Genomic DNA, 19,812 nt, shown 5'->3' with positions numbered 1-19,812 from the left:
ATTGTGGTGGCAGTCTGGCTTTACAACACGAAGGTATGTTTCTGTACTGATAATATAATCCCTGTTAGAGGGAACACTTAATTAGCACTAGATTGCACTTCGGTGTCAAAATATTACTGGGAATTATGTGTTTCTCCATGAACCATTGTTTTGAATCGCCTCCATTTTCCCCAGGAGGAAATGACAAAACCCCTCAGTACATGTGGCAGGAGCGAGGTGTTGGGTAATGACTAATTAAGGTCTTATTTCCTCTACTTTGTGTCGTGATGTATGGTGAGAAAAGTTCATTCGCTTCCTTAAGGCAGATGTGGCACACTTTTTCAGTTTGTGTGGTTTGCATTATTGAGGTGGGGATATAACAACTTAACTCATCCCTTGCTGGAAGGAGAAGCCAAACTTGCACAAGTGAGGGATCTGATCATTTGTTCCTCATTATTGCATCTGGTTCATCAATACCGCAGGTTTTCTTAGGCACAGGTAACCTGATGGCTGAAACTAGGTTGAAGGGCTCAGTGTCACTAATTAATTAATTTCACAGATCAAGGAAAAAAAAAAATTCTATGTATGTTAACCAAATGCACTTGGACTGAGGGCTGGTTTGGGCTGAGTTTCATACTGATATGTATAAAACTTACTTGGGAGCAGAGAAAAAATCCAGGGAAAAATTGAAGCCTTAAATGTATAACATTAGTCACTCTTATTAGTTGCAAGAGACTAAAAGAAAGCTCTTAAATCTCTGACAACTGGGAAAAAAAAAAAAATTAGAGATCAATCTGGTACCAGTTGAAACACCTTCCCGTGTGAAAGGTGATTGACACTCATTCAGACAGTGGAGACTATCTAAGTAGATAAAGGAAGGTTTTTCTCTTCATTAAAGTACTTCCAATTCAGTGATTTCTTAAATATTTTTTTTTTTAGAATAAGATAACCTTCAAAGGAGTTAGTCTACATTCTTGAAAGTTATGTGTAAGCCATTTGACTACAAAATGAGACAGTGCAAAGGGTTATAGGGATCATAGTCGCTTATATTTAGGCAGCTGATGAATCCAACTGGTGAAGCAGTCCAGCTCTCAAAGCATGCTTTTAACAAACTCATCACAGAAAAACTGGAGTTGAGTGCAGCAGTTTTATTGAAAAAGTCCCAGGTGTGTGCAATTCCTTTATTAAAATGTTTTAAAATACACTGGAGTAGGAGCAATTGATGATCAAGGGATATTCCTTTTTTATACATTTTTATTTCCAAAACTATACAAACATTGGAAAACTTTCCTTTTCCTCCATTTTAATTAATAATAATTCTGTTGTGATAAGTTACAGATCTCCCTTTTCAAGCTGCGAGCCCGGTTTTCTGGAGGTGACATTTTGCATCTTTGACAATAAAAAAAACTCCAAAACTGTCAGTCATATTTACATGTGCTTAAGGTTGCATAATTGAACATCATACAGGTTCTGAAAACCAGTGGTTTTCAAGATTCACCCAGGTGGGTTGAAGGTTTTAAATACATACATAACTGCATACATGTGATTTAGTAGCCAAGACACCCTTTGTTCCATTTCATTTTCAAGGCTATCTATAAACTCTGTGCTAGCCATGGTAAAGGTTTGATGTAGTAAAGGTACTCACTGAGTGAAAGCAGCACTGACAACAACTATTGCTGATCAAGGACATGAATGGGCAAAAAATTGTGTGTATATATACAATACGAAGTCTAATGTTCAAAATTAACTTGAAGCTCTTATGTAAAAATAATGTCTAGAATAAAAGCTATTTTCTGGACTAGATTAACGAATAAAAGACCCCCACAAACACTTGTGTTAGGAAAAAAAGTAGAGCTCAACATGGGAAAAGAACAATAGAAGCACATGGATTAAATTCGGAAGCTGATCTTGCAATGTATAGTTACTGGAGACTGAGTTGAAATAGAGCAACGTTATCAATGGGAAATGAAGGCTACAACTGCAGAGGACACATACATTACACTTTATGAGCTATTATATTGGCCATACAGATTTGTCTATATGTTATTTATTTGAATCCTTAAGGCTTCTCTAATGTCTTGCATGACAGTGCTGTCTGCTTGGATCTTCCATGCATGAGGGAAACGGGCAGTTTTTCAAGAAAAAAGAAAATTAGGTTTGTCCACATTTCAATTACAATAGCACATCCAGAGACACAAAATAAAAGACAAAACTCTATGGTACCTTTTTTCATTTATTTTGGCCCCAAAAGATGCATGCATTAGACTTTATGTACTACAAGGTATTGAAATATTTACAGCATTGTACATGTGCTCTTAAAGGGATGGCAAAGGGAAAGTTCTGTTTTCATCTTGGTGGGAGTAGAAGTTACCTTTCCTAGCCTAATAATACCTATTCAAAGTGAGAGATGACTCTTCCAAAAAGAAAAGCCCACAGAGACTAAAGCTATAGCATAATTATAGCCAATGATAACAAACTGTACAGCACTTTACCTAGGAATTTTCCTCTCTCTCACTCCTGTTTGGAATCACAGTATCAACTGTTAAGTGATGTTGCTATGCTCCTCTTGCCCTGTCTGCCCTGTTTCTCTCTATTCCAGTAGATATAGCTGTATATTACCTGTTTACAGGATTTTATTTTTAAATTATTTTGGCATATGGAATGGACATGTAATTCACAATAACCTGATGGCAAATTTTGGACAAATGATATGACTGATATTTACGGGATTATGGCACTAAAGAATTCAGGTCACTATAAAGCGCATCATAAATACTTCAAGTGGATTTAGGAAACCATCTCTCTTAAGAAATTCAGTGAGTAAGGCTCATATCACTGATTTCCTACTGCTTTTACAGGTACAGATATGATACCCAATACACCAGGTTAAACAAACAGAAGGCAGTTGGGAAGAAGATCCGGGCATAGGAGTCCATTTTGGCAATGCGGATGTGTATTCTGCCATGCCGCCACGCTCCCGTCCGACAATCCTCAAAGCAGCAAAAAAAACTGGCACAGTCCTTGCCATCAAGACACTCATACCCATACTCTTCATCCCTTTCTTGGAGGTGTGTAGCATTGTTCATTTGAATAGTAGCTGATCGGGGGCGGATGTCGATAGTAGGTGCCTAAGGTGGAGTAGCAAAAAAAGAAAAAGATGGCAGAGGGAGAAACGTTGTTATTATCACCAGACCAGCCAGGAGATAATGGTCAACATGAGCATGATGGTTGTGGGGGGGTACATGGGAAATTGCTGAGGTGTTCTAATGGTGGTATTACCTTGAGCTAATTAAAGTTAATCACATCATCCCCCTTACAGGAAAGCAACCTAAATAAGTCTAAAGTTAACAGCTATGGGCAATGAACTTCAAAGCTAAACCGAGTAAATATTAGAGGTTAAATGAAGCATCCAGGAATGTAATTGATGGTATTTTGAATTTTTGTTTTATATTTTACATAGTTGCTTGATATCTGAAAGCAGTTTGTGTATCACATGTGAAAGGAACTGAACAATTAGAAATGCAGGATTTTAATAGGGCCGGTTCATGTTGAGAAAGCAAATACATATATACAAGAAAAAGGCAAAAACTAGGTCTTTTGAATAAGATTAGGAGAATCTCTATAAAACTCTCCAATTATTTGAATATATGCAGTTCACCACCTACTAATGTTCACCAACTAGAAGGTTCAACATGTTCCGAATTTTATATAGTAGCTGTACATATATATATACACACATATATTTAGAATGAATTGAGCACTTTCAGCATTTAAAACACATTTTAGCCCTGGGTGAACACTGGGATGATAGGCATTGAAATTTCATGGTTTTAGGGTAGCATAACAATTCTGCTTCATAAGTATGTAAATTCAATGTAATTTATTTAATGTGGTTTCTCCTCCCCCCTTCCCCCTTCTTTTTTTTTAAATAAAATATCAGCATTTCTGTATGGGGATAAGGTTTAGATGTGGAACACAGCTAGATATATTTGCTAATTTGCTAAGTGTGTTGATCCAGTGACAACATTAAAAATCTATATGCATCTTAAACCCTTTCAAAACTCTGACGTTTTTTTTTGCAATAGGAACAGCATTTGAGTAATTGATGATGACATTGAGTTTCGTTCAGGTCAACATCAGAACAGTCTTGCTTTTATAATTAGGAATGAAATCACAAAGGTTAAAAATCCAGGGTCAGAGCTGAGTTCTAAAAGGGTGTATTGCAGGTTTTTACGACAGCTGGTGTTATTGGATCCCATGGCAAATTCAGAGAGAGGAGCAGAAATGTTTTAAAATTAAACTCTCTTAATTCATGCAATCCAGTAATGTTGGTCACTCTTGAACTTAGGTAAGTTCAGAATTGTAGTCCATTTGTATTTAGGCTGCTGAATCAACTCTACAAATTTTTTAGAAATATGTAACCATTCTACTTAATTAGGAAGTACCTAGAGTAGAATGCTTAGTTGTCTCATTAATTAAAAGACCCAACAAAACACCACTCTTATCTAAACTCTAACAGTTAAATTCAGCAGTTGCATGCAGTGAATTTCCATTCCAAAAAACATTATACCTTGAAGGAAAACATCCGAAGAAGCTTTCATTTTGTAGACAGAAAAGAGAATCAGAGGGTTTTGTTTTAAATTAAAGAAAGGAAAGAGAGACAAAAATAATGTAAATTAAAAATACATTTCTGAAACATGGTAAGTCACAAAGAACTAAATTTATAGAAAGGTTGGTATTACAGCAGTTGAGACAAGTATCTGTAGCATAAATCCCCACATTTTCAATTTGTCACTGTCTTGTCTACATCTGGGCCAAAGACGTAAGATATCAAACTCCTTTTAGATATTCATGTCCTGAGGGGATTCTAGTCTTTTATGCTGAGCTGTTTTGAAAAAGACCATTCACAGTTTATAGAAGCACTTTTTAGAAAGAAGACTTTTTAGCTGCAGACTGTGCCCTGAACACTCTACTTTTGAGGTTTTTAGGCTCTGTGATTAGGATTCAGGCAAACATTTATAGTTCTGTTTCTTCCCAGATGCTCACAAATAAGCAGTGTAGAGAACAAGTTATTTGTCCTTTTATGGATGCTTTAAAGTGAAACAACTAAATCTGAGGTGTATTTAGTTTTGCTCCTTTACCTGACTCCATAAGACACTCATACACGCAGACACTTTTATTTCCACCTAACACAGGACACATCACTTTATCATTACTTTGTTTTATTACAGTCTACTTCTCAGCAGCTTTTACGCTTGAAATTATAGGAATAGTTTGTAGTGAAAGTTCCTTAATTGCTATTTTTCTATATCCATTTTTGTGATGTATTTTAAAACTAAAAGAAAATATCTTCAAAAGTCCTTGAATATTTTACCAGAGCAAATCCAAATTACTTTATTCTTTGTTAGATGCCTGAAATGGAGATGAAAATACTCTTTATTAACATAAAACATTTTTCCTTTACAAAATTCACGTATTTTTTTGGTTGGTTGGTTTGAGGGTTTTGTTGTGGGTTTGTTTGTTTGTTTGTTTGTTTATTTGTGGGGTTTTCTGTTTTGTGGGGTTGGTTTGGGTTTGTTTTTGTTTTTTAGGGTTTTTTTGGTAGATGATTAGGCTAAATGTTTTAGAGATTCTAGACAATACATTTGCCAGCTCAGTTGCCAAAGGCAGGGAGAAATCTGTCCTGGACAAAATAAGCAGCAAATTCTTTCCCTGTCTGGGCAAAAGCCCAAATCACTACTGAACATATTTTCAGGATTTTTTTATTGTTGCTATTATATACATTTTTTTTTTGTTATTGGGTAGCATATATCTGTAAGTATCATTATAAACTACTGCGAAATCACTTTCTAAGGCAGAGAAGTAGGTAAATGAGGTAAGAAATACAAGAAAAAGAATTTAGGGAAACAATGGAAAGGAAAGAGATGCTTAAGGGGAAGTTAGAAAAAGCACACACCACAGTTTGAATGTTAAAGTTTAACTGTATTCCTGATAAGCAAGATTGCCATGTCAATAATGTGGACATAAGTTAATGGCATAGAATATTGCTAATACTAAGACACAGAAACTGAGATCTTTTCTATAAAGAGATCTATAAATAGCATAAATAATGGCTTTGGTAGTTGTGATTTGCAGAACACTTTGGTTAAAAATGATCTTTATCCTAAGAAATTAATTGTGGATACAAATATGCAGCTAGCAAGACTTTCTCTTGCTTCTTTCCAGTCCCGTGAGATATTTTTCTCTCTCATGGAAGATATTAGTAGAGTTCTATAAACTATGAACACCTGCGACCTTGCAAAGATTTGTTTATAGTACAGTAGGAAAATATTTTGACAATGGATGTTTTAGGATTTTAGCCAATCACCCCAAGGGGGTGGCTGATCCTTTGACCAATTAAGACTATGAAGAAAAAAGTCTATAAAAGAGTTTGTAAAATAATTAAATAAATCAATCTTGCTGCACAATTCCTGCCTGTTGGATTTCTCCTCTCCTCCCTACCACTGTGGGACACCGTGATAATTATTTTCTCTGGCATCCAGAAAACTGTAATACATGAGCTTTTGATTCTCAAGGTGAATATTTACATTCCTATTGTTACAAAGTATGGGTATATATGTAATAGAAAAGTATGAAAAAAGGTGCCATTATAAAGAAGGATTTAAATGCTCTCTCAGAAAAACTAATTAAATTTTAGGCCTTGCTGGTAAAAAGATACATACTGGGTTTTTCTTCTTTTTGTCTTTATCCTTGCTTGGTTTTCTGTTGCTGACAAAATAATGCAAAGTTCCATATTCCACCAGTGCAGAGAACACAAAAATAAAGCAGACTGACACAAAAAGATCCATTGCTGTCACATAGGAGACCTTGGGAAGAGATTTACGAGCAATTGTACTTAGGGTGGTCATTGTCAGGACAGTTGTAATTCCTAGCAGATAGATAGAAAACAAATAATATTACTTCAAGTAACAGACTGATTTTGCCAGTTATTTCTCTCTGATTGGTTTTGAAGTGTGCCTAGAGTTCAAACATATAGCACAAATATTCAATAGCACATTCTAGCAGTGAAATGCCAATTCAGTGGGAGCTTAGAGGATTAACAGGGGTATGCAACATTTTTACATGGTCACTGCCAGTGCTGCTCTGTAGAATACTTGTTTAGATGGATTCTGATTCTAAGAAATTTAATTCAGGGTTTTGGTTTTGTAGTTGGCTTCTGGGGAGTCTTTATTGAAAATTGAAGTTTAGTGTTTATGTGTTCAAATTCTTAAACAGAGCAAGAGCAGGGTCTACAAAAGAGAAGTACTGTGACATGCCTCACCATCCCTTCCCTTTCAGAACATTATTGTATGTACTGTGATGTGAAAAATGTTAAAAATGCATCAGAACATTTAAAATCTACCACATTTTATATGGCAAATTTCACACCATTGATACTACCTTCTTAGTGGTGCAAATAGACTTATTCTCAACAGAGGGATAAGTGTGTTTTGTGTATCCAAGTAAAATTTAAAGTAACAGCTGAATGCCTTTATTAATTTTGTACTACTTTAAAGCAGATTTTTATAACCTCTTTTTAAGGAGGATGTGAAAAAAAAACAATAAAATGCTTAAAGCTTTCTGTTATGGGAGCCACTGGCCCTCTGTTATGTTTCTTTCTAGGGAGACTGGAATTACAAGTGTGTCCCTTATTTTACACTCCAGTGCTCTCTGCTGTGGTTCTGTGAAGAAATGAAAATGCAGAAGGAAAAACTGAAATAATTCTCACTTGTGTGGATTTAATGTAGAAGAAGAAAATGTGTTAAAGTTTCTCTAGCTGAATGTTTGTGCTTTGCTATTTCTTATGACTACAGCTGCTTTGCACAAGCAAGATTAATTTGGTCTCTCTTAGTTTATTTGTGGATAAGTTGCTACATGTGTAGAAATTTCTAATTGTGATTAATTGCATGTCACATTTTCATGTATAAGGTTTTGGATACTACCAAATTCAGTTGATTTTTTTGCCTGAAGTCTACATTTGATTGTTGGTCTCTAAAGTGGTCATGGTGTACATTCTCCCCTTATTACTGCTTGGACACACACCCCAGAAAGGTGGATTCCTTCTTGGTAATTATTTAATTTGTGTTGCCAGTCACCAAGATATGGAAGTAGAACGAGTGAAACTAATGCATCCTGCCTCTAATCCAACCATGTGTCCCCATCCTCTTGATGTTTATAAAAAATACTGCTGTAACCAGAAAAAATGTGACAGCTTTTATTGTTGACAATTTACAATAGTCAGAATCTGACATCATAAAAAGGAAGAGATGCAAATACAGCTTAGACCATGTTATTCCTTGGAAGTTACTGCATTCCTCTAAATGAGGAGAGTTCATGTGAAGTTGTCTCTTTTCATATTTACAAACTGGTGATCTGCAGAAGTGTCAATTAAACATCATAATGCTTGAAGAAAACAGGAAAGATAAACTCACCCAGTGATGTTCTGGCTGGAACTGCATCCTTATTAATCCAGAAAGAGACCCAGGACAAGACAACAATAAGTGTGCAGGGAATGTAGGTCTGAATAGTGAAATAACCCATTCTCCTGCTCAGGTTAAAGAAGACAGACATGACTACATAGTCTCCTGTAAAACAAAAGCAGAACAAAATAGAATAATATGTTAAAAAACCAGCATAACATTTGTATGTAAGAGCTAGGGGTTTCCTATTCCATGTCTGGGGTGTGTGTATATAAATATTAAACTGATTCACCAGATATACTGATGACAAATACATGCATACATCATCTTCAACACTGCTGTAGCTCAAGATCCGGTGGATTTTCCACACTGTGAAAATAAAGTCGAGCAGATTCACTTAGGTAACTTCACTATATGATTTCAAGGGTAACCTCCCTTGCATAGAATGACTTCTACCCAAGTCACTCCTCATAACCAGACCTGCCTGGTATGATCCTCTTGCAGCACCCCAGTGTGTGGTGGGGGTCCAGCCTTCTGAGAGTCTCTGTGTCCCTGTTAGTGTGCTCCCAACTTCACTCTCAAATGTCACATGCTTTCAGATGTACTTCCTAAATTATTCATGTTCTTAACTATTCTTCAGGGCTATGCTGTGTCAATAATTCATTTTTTTATTTGCCTGCAGATCATCTGTTGTATTTTCTCCTCTAAAATGATTGGAACCCACATTTCCTAAGTGACCCCAAAAGCTGGGTTAGAAGTTACTCTGGTGTACATAACACATCATTCTTATTCAGTAATTTGTGATTGTCTTTTCAGGTTCTTTTTCCCTCTCAAATTATTAAGTAAATTCCATCTGGATTCAAGGATACAGCAAAACTTCAGTTTTTGATGTGTTTTTTTTTGCGGGGGGGGGGGGGGGCGGGCTGGCGGAGTGGGGGGGGGGGGTGTGGGTTGGTTTTGGGGTTTGTTGTTTTTTTTTTGGTTATGGTTTTATTTTTCTAAACTAAAAAAAACAACCCTAGTTCTCAGTTCTTATCTTTACTTCAGATTACAGCACTTCTGGGAAAAATCTTGATTGCAAAGGAATTACAGAACCCCAGGCTACAAAGACTTCATTGCAATTCAGTGAAATGCAGCCCAGAGAAGTCTTTAATGGAAACAAGATATGATTTGCAAATTTAGAGTGAGATAGTTTTCCAGCACTATCAAAGAGTCTCTGTGGCTAATGCAAGTTCTGCTTAGATCAGTACCTTTAGTTAACATTGTGTTCCTCTTTTCAGGCATAATTAAAATTTTAATTTCCCCCAGAATAATCCCTTTGAACCTGACCAGAGAAGAAACTTCAGAGATATTTTTTGACTGGTGCTTCTTTGTTATTTTTTTTAATTTGAATGTCCATATTCTTGGAATTAACTGGTTTTAATTTAATTATGTTATAATTAAACCAAAGACATAAAGCCCCCAAATTTTATATATGCAGTTTATAAGGTGATACATCTGAATATGAGCAAACAGTTGTAATAAGTACAGTCTTACTATTTCCTTAGTTCACAGTTAACATTGCATTATATGTGCATGTCTTTCATATATCAAAAAAGCCCAACCAACTTACCTAAAAAAACACCACTCAGCAGCAGCAGCAGTGCAAAGCTGAAGCCATAAAATTACAGTATGACTCATTTCTTCATCTCTGTGGATCATATATTAACTTCCCAAGAAGTGATTATTTTTTCAGTTTTGGGAATTGTCCTTTTATTCATTCACCTTCATATATGCTATTAATAGCATTGATATTTCAATTTTTTTCTGCTATGATATCGTAGAGATCACTTTAAGCAGTAGCTGTATTACTTCCATGCAAATATTTTTAAGGAGAAGTGTTTCATGCTCACTGTTACTATATAAATTTAATGGGACAATGAATTTCCAGAAGTAAGAGGTGAAATATAAACCCAAATACAGATAAGAATAAAAAGGTACAAAAGGCCCAGAACTGAAGTTTAAAAATCAGATGTTTTATTGCTGTTCTTGTTTTTTCTACTGAAGTTCCAACTGCTATGGGCTCCTTTGGAGTAGATGAGTGATGTACCAGATCCCAGGTAACTACTTTCTCCTCATTTTTTGTCCTATACTTGGACAGGTCTTTTTGCCCAACTGTTTGGCAGCTGTAGCCCGCCTGCCTTGTATGCAAAGGAACAGAAAATATCAGACTCCGGTACACAAGCCAGAACATTCCTACAGGTATTAGCGTCAAATCCAAACCTCAGCACCTGTGCTGAGAAGGAAAAGAGCTAAATAGAGATGACCTAGACCGAGGTATAGTGCTAAGCCCTCCCTCACTGTCCTTGTTCAACAGCTGTGTGTGCAAACCTAGCCCAAGGGTTTAGGCTATGGATAACATATGGATGTTAATTGTTAATATACATCTATGTGTGGAGAGAGAGAGTAGCCTCAGACCTTCCATTTTATAGACCATTTCCATTTACATTTCTTTGGTCAGTTTTTGGTGGTAATCCCCTGGTGTCCATGGAGACTTGTCTATATTTTATGCATTATTTTAATTTTTTTGTTGCTGTTCATAATGTAATCCATAAGACCTTTTAAAACATAAACCAACTTGTAAAGGCCTTAGTCCAGTCACTGGTGGTGAAACAGAACTTTGAATTCTCTCTCATCTTGAAGATGCACATCAGAGTACAATTCATTCCCATAGAGCATTAGCAGTGCCCACAGGACATTTGCTACACAAACTGGAGACACTCCAGATGCAAGTGTTTCATGTCTAATCAAACACAATTCCCTCTGCTTTTCTTTCTTCTTTTACTTTTCTTTCTTATTTTTTTTTAATACACGAATTCATAAGCAATTATGTTTAGAAAGAACATCTCTCTGCTAACAGATTCCAAAAGTTAAAAAGTGATACAATTGTTGTAGGATTTTTCAACCCTCACAAATATTGTTGCACATTCCTTTATGCAAAGACTTTCTTCCCTAATTGACACTTGCATGAAAAATCCAAACTACTCCAGAATTATATCTGTAGGAAACTCTATCAGTTTCTGATATTTCAAAGTCCACAGCATTGTTCTGGCAGACCTTATTTCTTATGCATTGTAGAATTCGAAATGTTTTACTGAAAGCTCAGGGAAATAAGAGACCGTATATATTTTATATGAGGTTTAAAGTTTCTACTAATGGAGAAGATAAATCAGGGGAAGCAAAAACTTCAGTGTCAACTATAACTTGGCAGGCAGTGTGGAATTGACCAATCTGAAGAGTCATTCAAGGATGTGTAAATTCTTTTGAATTACATTTTACTTTCTAATCTGAAAGCCTGCTGATGCTGCAGACACTGTTGTGTTATGGAATGTTTCAGAGATCCTTACGAAAGAAAGGAATAATGTTAATATTTTACCTTGCTTTGTTGGGGTTTTGGGAAGTGGGATGTACAGATGACATTTTTTTTCAAGGTAAAAGTAGAAAAACAAATGGAATTTAGGAATTGCCAAGACAAAGCAAGTCAATAATTCTGTAATGTACTTAATATCTCTTCGGGCCTTGAATATGTTCTGGTTTTGACTGGGACAAGGGTGTATTTTCTTCTGAGTAGCTGGCACAGGGCTGTGTTTGCATTTAGCATGATAATGATGATGTTGCCACACTGATGTTTGTTGTTGCTAAGTAGTTCTTACCCCAAGTTAAGGAATTTTCTGTCTCATACTCCACCGGTGAGTAGTTGCACAAAAAGCTGGGAGGGTGTATAGCCAGGATATCTGACCCAAACTGGCCAAAAGGATATACCACACCCTAGAATGTCTTGCCCAGTACATAAACTGGGGGAGTGGGCTGGGAGCTGCCAGTCACTGCTCGGGGATGGGCTGGGCATATCAGTCTTTGGTTGTGAGCAACTGCATTATGCATCACCTGCTTCTCTTGGGTTCTGTTACTTTCTCCCCTTATTGTTACAGTTATAATTTCTAATAATAAAAATATTTCTAATAATAATACTTCGTTTTAATTATTAAGTTGTTCCTATCTCAGCCCATGAGGTTTACCTTTTCTTTCTGATTCTCCTCCCCACTGGGGAGAGGTGGTAGATGGGGAGTGAGTGAAAAGCCATGGGTGCGCAACTGCCAGCCAGGGAAAACTGTGACAATAAAGAGATAAGGAAAACAGGACTAAGTGGCAGGATGCTCCAGAGAAGTATCTTGCTGGGATTGCCAAGTTTACTTTAAGTGATGTTGGAATGATATAACAGCAGGTGTTCTGAGATTTTGAATAACAAAAGTACTCTGAACATACAGAATAATGCAAGACCAAAGATGTGAAGTTCAGGACTCAGTCTCAGTGGTCACAACACATACATCCAAAACGTCAAATGCATAAAGACCCCTGTGGAATGTGGACTTGACAGTACTTTGCTTTAATCACACCTTTCATGTTAGAATCTTGCCTCAGCCCTGTTTTTATCCAGATTTGGTTTATTTTCTGACTATATTCATGCACTTCTCAGCTCTTTAGCTGAGACCAGCTTAAATACTCTGTTATTTTCAGATTATCTCTGTGCCTCAGGTGATTTTCACTCCTGGTGTGATGCCTGCATGAAGTTGTCAAACTAAGACATTAGTTTAGTAAAAAATGGCCAGACTTGATCCTCAGCACAGTGTCATTTATTAGTCCTCCCTGGGCAAATTGATAATCTTTTCATTATTATTTCATCCCCTTTCCCTGAGCTCTGGCTCTTGTTTGTCCAATATTGTCTACTGCAGCAAGAAAGCTTCTCAAGACTGCCAGATTGCTGTTTGGAGCACTAATACACTTTTGGAGTTTTTTAGAAATGAATGATAGTGCAACCTGGCAGTATCTTTGTAAGACAACATCCTTAAGTACTTGACATTTGGCATCCTAATTAGAAGATTTTGGATTACTTAGCCTTTCACCAGAGACCTTACATTCCTACCATACATTCTGAGATATGTAGAACTATTACATGTGTCTAGAAAATACTACCTAGATAATTTTCAATTTTTAAACAAATACAAAATTTCTCTGGAAAAAATAATCTTATTACAATGAGGAGCATAATAACTCATCCTTCATATATTTAGACCCTTCCTCTCTTTCTCTGAATATACATATTTCTCCTATTCCTCTGTAGTCATCTGTGTTTGCATCTGCATATAGACAGACATAATCTTCTTCCTATGAAGATAAAATAGCAAGTTAACCAGTTTCTTCAGTGACATATATTTAAACCAGAATTCAGTCCCTCAGGAAAATGGTATCCAGGTCATGTTTATCCTCATGTGTAAATGCTCATATCGTATTTTCTACTAAGTGCATATTCCTCCCAATTATGTTTGGAAGATCAAGAGAAAGATAAAGAGATGCAGAGCAGTGTTCTGACTTGAGACACAGCATCTTCGTGCTGCCACTCTGAATGGGAAGTTGAATATTTCTCTTGGGGCACACAAAGTGCATGGACCTTAAGTCATTTCCAGAGTAGGAGATAATTTGAAAATTAGATTAATGCATCAGTGTTCAATGCACGTGACCTGAGTAAGCCCTTGGAAAAGGTTTTATTTCTAACAGTCCTGTTCCATCCTAATTTACACAGGCTCATAGCAGTCAACATGAACTTTGGAAATTGTGGTCTTCCTCCTACCCTGTAGTTGTGGGATATAGTGATTTGAATACCAGGATTTGGGCTCAGTAGGGGAACAACAGTAGGAGAAGTGAATTCCTGATTTGAAGAACCATCTGTCCTTATGTGCTGGCCTAGGTCCCAAAGGTTCAATAGAAGAAATTAGTTGTGCCAGGAAGCATAGCCGGGGGAATGTACACTGTACTTAAGTGATTTAATCAGCACGGTGGGTGTGATCCTTCATTGCTTCCTGGTTGGAGAGTCATTTATACCTGTGTGAAGCGAACGGGAAATTATACCCATTAGTGCGCTCTTTATGCATGTTTAAGTGACTGTGTAAAGTGTAAGGTACTGGGGGAAAAAGCCTCTAATTTGTACTCAGAACTGATTTGGAAGCTAGTGCAAATGCAAGAGAGAAGAACAGCTTTATAACACCCAAAAAAATTGGTGTCTTAACTATAGTTCAGGTAGCAACACTTAGAGATAAGATTGTCTCTCAGTATTATGAGATTCTGCTTTCTGTTGTTTAAAATACTGCTGGATTTAAATTATTAAAAGAACTACAGAAGAGCTTCAAAAATCATATATTGGCCACATGGTCAGGTTATTTTTATGTGTTACTTCAGTTCTTTCTCAGATGGTTTTTGAGTGGGGAAAATTCATTGTTTCATTTCTGTTAAGGATATGGAGTTTTGACAGGGAAATTCAATTAGGTGAAGGGCTGGCCTTGTTGCCTTGTTATGGGTTCACATTTTTAAGTCATTTTTGGCTAACTTAAAAGCTTTGGAAAACAGTGAATGTGTGCTTAGACATGTCCATATGTGTAAGGTTTTTGAGAGTTTATAAGAAGAATTTATTTCTCTCTGTTTCTTACAAAGCTACACACCACTCTGAATGGCACCGCAAAAACAGATGGATGGTAGAAGTGGCTCTCTTCTTCTCAAACTGGGTTCCTTTATATATTCCACTACCTAAAATCTCCAGAATCTGTGTGCTGAGAGTTTACAGCACATGAGCTCATCACCTCATGCTGACTCCACGGTGTCAGGAGTTTCATTGTGGAGCTCTTCTCCCTGGGGAATGGCAAGTGTTCTATCCCAGGGTCTAAACAGGATTTTCTTTGAGTATTTAGATACCTTAAATATTTTTGTCACTGTTTAGTAGTATAAAAATCAAAGTCTGTTTTAGTAATTCTGAAAATGTTTCTAATTTAGAGCTTTTTGTGCTTAAAATTTAAAAATCTGTGGAGAAAATAAATTATGTAGGAGAACATTGGTAATGAATCAATAATTGCCAGCAAAAGCTACCAAGTGGTCTTTATTATATTATTTTAAAATTTGAAGTTTTTCTCCACTACATGAATTTGTGAAACTGCCAAAAAGAGTCAGATGGAAGAGTAATGCATTATCCAAACTCTCCCAGAATTTCTAGCCATCATTTGCTCCTTAAGGACAGATCAAATGACTAGAAACTAGGATTGATGTAGGTCACAGATTATATGGTATGTAATAGGCACAGTTTTGTTAGTGCAGCAAATAACAACCACATGATTCCTACAGACACAGAGGTGCACCAGCTGTCCAGATTCCCAATGGGCTTTTATCTCCTAAAGTTATACAGAAACCATACAGAGAAGAGCAAGCACTTTTTAAAATATTTGTTTAAAGAGACATGTGAAAATATAGATAGAAATGGAACCTTTTCTCAAAATAAACTCATATAAACAAGTATATAAATAAATGACATGCTTCTAGATGGGAAACCCTATCCAGTTCATCTTTCCGGATGGAGTATGCATAGGGGAAAAAGCAAATAAAAAAACCTCGTGCCACAGGAGGGCACTGTCGCCTCAGGATAGAAATGAGAAAAGCTTGCAAGTCTGCCAGTGGAAAACTGAATCTTAAAAATTTCTAATTATTCTTGTCATTGAGTGTTTATACAAACACTGAATGGCACAACTGACTTGTGTGGGTCTCTTATTAGAGGAGCACTTTTAAGGACTAAACCAACTCTTGTGTGATAGAAATATCCCCAAAGTAGCATCACCTTTGTGCTACAAGTAATGAATATAAACTGCATAAATTGTTAATGAAGAACAACTGTGGCAGCAGAATTTATCTTCTTTTTCTCATAAATAGCTAATAGATACATCCTTGTTCTCTCTCTCTCTCTTTTATTGTTAGCATGGCCAGCAGTCTTGTTTTCTGTTAGGCAGCAGACAGAGCTAGTACTCTTGGTTTATTTTAAAAGAAGGAATTGGTAAATGGTAGTTTGATGGAATAGATGTGTTTTCTTGGGTTTAGTTATGGTACGTAGAAATACCATTAAAACAGTGGTGCATGATGTCTATGAACATCTCCTATAGGAGCTTCTAATTCACTCAGTTCTTAAAAAGTTGCTGAGTTAGTACAGACTATTAAAATAATAGTAAATGCAACCAAAAGGATTCTAAATGCATCCTTCATAAAAGAGTCAGGCTTATTGCCATTTTTAGACAGATATTCTGCAATAATAGAAAATAACTCGTTGGTAAACTTATGGGGTATTGCCTGTAAAGCAGCTGATTTCCTTCCCACTGTGTGCCTTCCTGGCACGCTGGAGGGCAGCAAGGTTACCAAGAGCTGCTGCAAGTGGAGAGAAAATGAAAGAAAAAGAACATGGACAAAGCCTTTTCTCTTTTATGTCAAATCAGGTGTTGGTACCAGAGTTTTGGTGTACGCTCCGCTCAGCAGTGGCTGGAGGCAGATCCCTGCCCCCAGAAAAGGCAGGAAAAAGGGTGAATGGGAGACAGGAATTACACCTCTCTACCAAATCAAGCAAGTATCAGATGGCGCATTACATTGTACAGTGCAGCTCTAATCTAGGATGAAAAATCATGTAAATAGTTTAAGATTGGTGTACTTGTTCTGATGCATCTTCGTTTGGCTTTTGTGCCCATCTCTTTTCTTGCCTTGAGACAGTCTATATTTGGAGTTTCGCTGGCATTTACTGTCTCGGTGAGGGTACTGAGCCAGCCTGCAGATACGGTTCAGTGAGATGTCATAAAGAAAATATGATATTTGTTCTAAACACATAGTTTTCTATGAGGATTCAGATTTAACCTATTCAAATATTTGTCTTGTTTAAAACCTAAAGTGACTTCTTTTTTTTTTTTTCCAACAGATCAGGAAGTTCATAAGTCTGTCAAGTTCAGTGCCAATGTACTTCTAAAACTGGTATTTTGTCACATTCCCTCTTACAGTGCAATGTTTTTACATATATGTCAGGAAAATAATTTTGGCTGAAGTATTTGATCACTGGGCACATGACTGAATTCATTTTCATAAAGACAGGACAGAAATTTGATCACAGTGCTAATCACAAGCTGATATGTATGAGACTTATTTGTTCCCACAACCAGAAATGAAAAGTCTGGGGAAAAGGTAAAATCAGAGAGAACACTGTTCCCTAGGTATCTGACCATGAGACCTTCTTGTTATCTCATTCTTTGCCAAGTGCCCTTTTCATTGGTTCTGTCCTTCACAGCTTTTTATTCTTTCATTGACAGATTTTTAGACTACATAAGGACAGAGAGTTAAAAAAACCCCAGAGTCTCTTCCTTTCCAAAAATGCTCAATAATCTCTTTCCCTCTGAGGTTTAGCTGCAAAATACCACTATTGTGTCACAGAGAAGTCATGATGTGAAATAAAATGATGTAAATATTTAGCCTTTAGGACAAAGGAAGAAAATATGCCATGGCATTGCCGGTATTTGCTTTTAACAGACTTGCACATGGAAGCAGTGCCATTCCCTACCTGACTGCTGGCATTACACAAAGACTGGGGTGAGCCATGGTCATTGCCAATACAGCACAGCAATTGTACTGAGTGATTTCCCCAAAAAATATAATAATAGAAATTTTTAATATCCATTTCTAAGCTGTGATTATAGTTTCATTATGCAATGAGGTAAAACAACATCAAGATTTTGACATAGCTTGCACTGTAGTCCATTTATATAAGATTATCTCTGAGATTCAGATAGTTGCAAGACTGCTTTTCAATTTTCCTTCCAAGGGATGAATCCTAACTGCATTGCACAGCTGGATAGAGAGCAGGGGATGGGAGATTTGCTTTTTTTTGGGGGGACAGTTTTTAAAAATTAGGGAAGTAAGGTATATGTCTGTGTGTGAATATGTCTGGCATTAAACACCTTGATTTCCTGTGGGAGCAGGCAGAAGAGAGCTGCAATTGGTTTATGTTTTTGAAATTAAAATCTTGGCTGATGAAACTTCTGCAAAATGAGATGAATCATTACACTCATCCAAGCAAATGAAATTTCTTTATGTATGACATGACTTTCTGCCCAACAGTTCTGGATTTTGTTTGGTCCTTGGCCGCTCATTCCACTTGAAATGCTGTTTTCTCAGTTCATTTGACAGAATGTGTTCCATATCTCATTAGTTTCTAATTATAGGAGGAAAGAATGTAATGACACTAGACAGTAATTAAAATCTATTACTGTTCCCACCTTCTCTTTGAAATCATAGAGACAAGATTTAGCCTGAGAATTTTCTGTTGCTGAAAAATATCAGTATGTGGAAATGTACTGAAGGATTGAATGTAAACTTAGGTGTGTTTATTTCTAAGGTTTCATCTGTGGGTGCCAGAAGTCTGAAAGGAAAATGAATGTTACTGATCCTACATATTTGCCCATGATACGATTTTTTTCCTAGTTTGTGACATATTTACAAACAACTTTTTTGTTTGCTTGTCTGTGAAGGTGGATAAGCTATTACATTGGCATTAGCAAACACAGGAGGGCTTTTAGTGTGCAGGATTAGTATTTAGATGTGGCAGCAGCAATAAGCTGCAACTTCTGTGAGTGAACCATTATGCTCCAATGTGCAAATAATCTTAAAACTGTAGAACCTTCTGCTCTCTTTCCCATTCCCCCCTTGCCTAGGAAGCATCAACCAAGGATGTGAGCTCAGTGTCTCATCTCTGAATGGTCAGGAGTCATTTGGGTTCTAAAGAAACTGTTTGAGTCACTGTCATCCAGTTCAGAGACGAGAAAATGGGAGGATGACTGGAAATCCCTGGTAAGGTAAAAAGCAGAGTCATCATTTCCAGGCAGCAGCACCAGCTAGGGTGCTGTTCTGTCAGGAATTTTGCTGTGCCTGACACATCCTGTGTCCTTGGCTCTTTTGGATGTCTGGTTGTTACCTGAATACCTCAAGAAAAGCTGTCTGTTTCAAGAAAATTATGCACCTATAGCAGGGCTCTGTGAATGTTTAAAATAATGACTTGCTTAATTTTGATTATTTAACCTATTGCCATAATAATGCGGGTTTTGATATGGTGCAATCACCAATGTAAACAAATAAGAAAAATGTTTTATTATATTTCATTCATTTCAAGGTATCCAGATGGTATAACCACTTTCTGACAGCATCCAAACCTGCCTGCTACAGGGAGAACTGGAAATAACTTCTGTTTCTGTAGTTCAAAGCATGAAGTACAACACATCCATGGTACTTCAGATCAAACACACTATTGGAATTATGAAATGGCATGTAATAAAGATTGTCAAAACTATGTAAATTTTATCATGTTGAAATTTTCAGCGGTTTGCATCTGAGAAAGAAAGTACAAAATGGTGATTGTCTTTGTTTTATTGGGTGGCAAACCACAAGATTCATACCATACAATAGGTCTACATATTTGGCTTTCTAGACAACTCTGCAAAGG

General features: G+C 36.6%; 1 protein-coding gene across 2 annotated transcripts in view; it reads right to left on the bottom strand.

Annotated features, from left to right (window-relative positions):
• Positions 1 to 1,112: 1,112 nt before the first annotated feature.
• The window catches only part of GABRG2 (gamma-aminobutyric acid type A receptor subunit gamma2), a 67,153-nt gene continuing 48,453 nt past the window's right edge, over positions 1,113 to 19,812 (bottom strand). The window contains exons 7-10 of one of the 2 annotated variants that reach the window (XM_048320186.1): positions 8,451 to 8,603; positions 6,702 to 6,907; positions 4,550 to 4,573; positions 1,113 to 3,107 (exon numbers count right to left, since the gene is read on the bottom strand). In XM_048320186.1, coding sequence (XP_048176143.1) covers positions 2,832 to 3,107; positions 4,550 to 4,573; positions 6,702 to 6,907; positions 8,451 to 8,603 — 659 coding nt within the window. In that variant the 3' untranslated portion in view covers positions 1,113 to 2,831. The remainder of the gene's footprint in view (positions 3,108 to 4,549; positions 4,574 to 6,701; positions 6,908 to 8,450; positions 8,604 to 19,812) is intronic. The other variant, XM_048320187.1, reaches the window with a different exon arrangement.

The sequence above is a fragment of the Corvus hawaiiensis genome, chromosome 15 (genome assembly GCF_020740725.1).
Source record: "Corvus hawaiiensis isolate bCorHaw1 chromosome 15, bCorHaw1.pri.cur, whole genome shotgun sequence".
In the NCBI taxonomy this organism is placed as follows: domain Eukaryota; kingdom Metazoa; phylum Chordata; class Aves; order Passeriformes; family Corvidae; genus Corvus; species Corvus hawaiiensis.
Note: the sequence above shows the minus strand (reverse complement) of the source record. Positions and strands in the feature narration are given on the sequence as shown.